The sequence below is a fragment of the Rutilus rutilus genome (assembly GCF_951802725.1).
Source record: "Rutilus rutilus genome assembly, chromosome: 6".
Taxonomy (NCBI): Eukaryota; Metazoa; Chordata; class Actinopteri; order Cypriniformes; family Leuciscidae; genus Rutilus; species Rutilus rutilus.
In genome coordinates, this window is record NC_140214.1 from 217,501 (window position 1) to 220,000 (window position 2,500).

The 2,500-nt window shown below is 45.3% G+C and overlaps 1 protein-coding gene across 1 annotated transcript in view; it reads left to right on the plus strand.

Annotated features, from left to right (window-relative positions):
- ptprsb (protein tyrosine phosphatase receptor type Sb) overlaps nucleotides 1–2,500 on the plus strand; it is a 111,120-nt gene that overhangs the window by 38,055 nt on the left and 70,565 nt on the right. The window contains exons 6-7 of the mRNA XM_084410262.1: nucleotides 200–345; nucleotides 1,460–1,601. Coding sequence (XP_084266388.1) covers nucleotides 200–345; nucleotides 1,460–1,601 — 288 coding nt within the window. The remainder of the gene's footprint in view (nucleotides 1–199; nucleotides 346–1,459; nucleotides 1,602–2,500) is intronic.

The following is a 2,500-nucleotide window of genomic DNA, read 5'->3' on the forward strand; positions in this document are numbered from 1 at the left end:
GAAAAGGGCTTTTTGACATCGAGTGTGAAGTGTGTTCACCTCATTAGGAAGCGGCTTGTGTTAATGTGTAGACGTCATCAGCTGCTGTCGATCTCCAGGTTTCACAGCGACTGTAAGTTGAAAGCTAACGATGATTAATTGATGAGGTCGTCTCTCAGTAACAGTCTTGTGTGTGTGTGTGTGTGTGTGTGTGTTCCAGCGGCGCCTCAGTTCGTGAAGGTCCCGATGGATCAGATCGGCGTGTCCGGTGGAGTCGTGTCGTTCGTGTGTCAGGCCACAGGAGACCCCAAGCCTCAGGTGTTCTGGAACAAGAAGGGCAAGAAAGTGAATTCACAGAGAATAGAGGTGAGGAGCCAGACCTGTCAATCACTGACAGGAGGACTTCAGCTCTACACCAGAGCGCTTTACACTGACAGATTCTGTTTCAAATAAAGGCTTCTCTGCTGAACTTTCTGTTGAGAATCCCGATAAATAAAGTCTGAAGCAGCACAACTGTTTCCAACACTGATAATAATCAGAAATGTGTCTTGAGCAGCAAATCAGCATATTAGAATGATTTCTGAAGGATCATGTGACACTGAAACATGAGTGTGTGTGTGAGTGTGTGTGTGTGTGTGTGTGTGTTGCACCTGCGTCCTCACAGTTGGTGGGGAGATTCTTTATTCAAACAGGAGGGGGATTCTAACTAATCTGTTCTCATGCATATGCAAATGAGATGCTAATGAACCGAGCAGAAGCCTTTATTCCTGTATAGTTACTTAAGCAGCAGAAGAAGAAAGAAACGTGTTTCTGAGGGCGAATGAAGCGTGTCGACTCTGTTAGCGCTGGAGACGAAGTCAATGTCCATCAAATGTGGAATAAGCTGAGGAGAGCGTAGATGAGTTCAGACGCTGCTGGCTGATGTCACTTCCTGTGTGTGTGTGTGTGTGCGTGTGTACAGTAGGCCACATTTCATTCTCCACTGGGTTGATGTATTGAATCCTTCTGCCCACGAACAATAATAGAAACATGATCTCGAATGAAGTTATTAGACTGGCAATACTGCAGAATCAGCTTTATAAGCCGTTAAACACAGTTGTGCATATCCTGATGTCGTGGTCGCACACAAGGCAAGGCAAGGCAAGTTTATTTATATAGCATATTTCATACACAATGGCAATTCAAAGTGCTTTACATAGAAGAAATTAAAATAATAAAAAGAAATAAGAATAATTAAAACAGTTTAGAAAAATAAAATAAAATACAGTACAGTACAAACAGTCGGACGAACAGTGGCACAGTGCTCATTCAGTAAATGCACAGCTCAACAGATGTGTTTTGACCCTAAACACAGTGATTACAGTAGTCCAAAATAATCGTCATTGATTTGATCATTGATAACTGTCTGTCTGCTTGTGAAGTGATGTTGCTCTGCTGTGATTGGTGGATGTCTGCTCACTCTGCTCTCTCATTGGTCCAGACCATCGAGTTTGACGAAGGGGCGGGGGCAGTGCTTCGCATCCAGCCACTCAGAGCGCCTCGTGACGAAAACGCCTACGAGTGCGTCGCCAAAAACACTGAAGGAGAAATCACCAAGACCTCCACACTGTCCATCATCAGAGGTGAGATACTCAATCTTCATCATCATCATCTTCGTCGTCCAGTCACATCACTCATAGGGCCCTATCTTGCACCCAGCGCATTTGACTTCGTACAGCGAAGGATCATTCCTGTTTCTCACCCGCGCACAGCGGACTTTTCCCTCCACACACACGTCTGTAAATTAGGGAATGAACTTGCGCTCCCGGGGGCGGTTCAGGGGAAAGAGGAGGCGTGTTCCGGCGCAAACGTTCCCTGGTGCTATTTTGCAGTTTCAGAAAACAATTCCTCCACTGACCAGGAGAAACCTCGTCTAAAGTCAGCGGCGCGTTGCGCATGTTATTCAGAGGCTATTTTAAGGGCGCATGCTTAGCCATAATGTAGCGTGTGCACAACACACACACACTTTGCTTCTCTCATCTACACAGACACAGCAGTTTTCAATTTTGCGAATCACAGGCTACATTATTACAAGGAAAAATATTAACACACGAGGGAAATCATTGTTGTGTCCATCAAGATGTGAAAAAATAGGCATAAATCTAGCTTACACATTTACCCAAATTATCATACGCCTGTTTAAGCGAAGCTAATCTGGGTGTGTTTCTCCAACCCCAATGTCACTTCTCTGTGTTTTACGGCCCTGACGAGAACGTCGGTCTCCTCGGCTGTGAACCGCTCCTGGCGTACGTCTGTATAATCCACCGTTATAATAGCAATCCGCCATGGAACAAGCGCGCCTGCTCTTAAAGGGAATGTGAGATGTCGCTCTGATTGGTTTATTGCACGTTACGCCCAAACCACACCTATGAATAATAAAGCTACTTCGACATCACCGTCATCATCATCATCGCCATTACCGCCATCAACGTCATCATCGTCATCATCATCACCGTCATCACCATCATCATCATCATCGCAT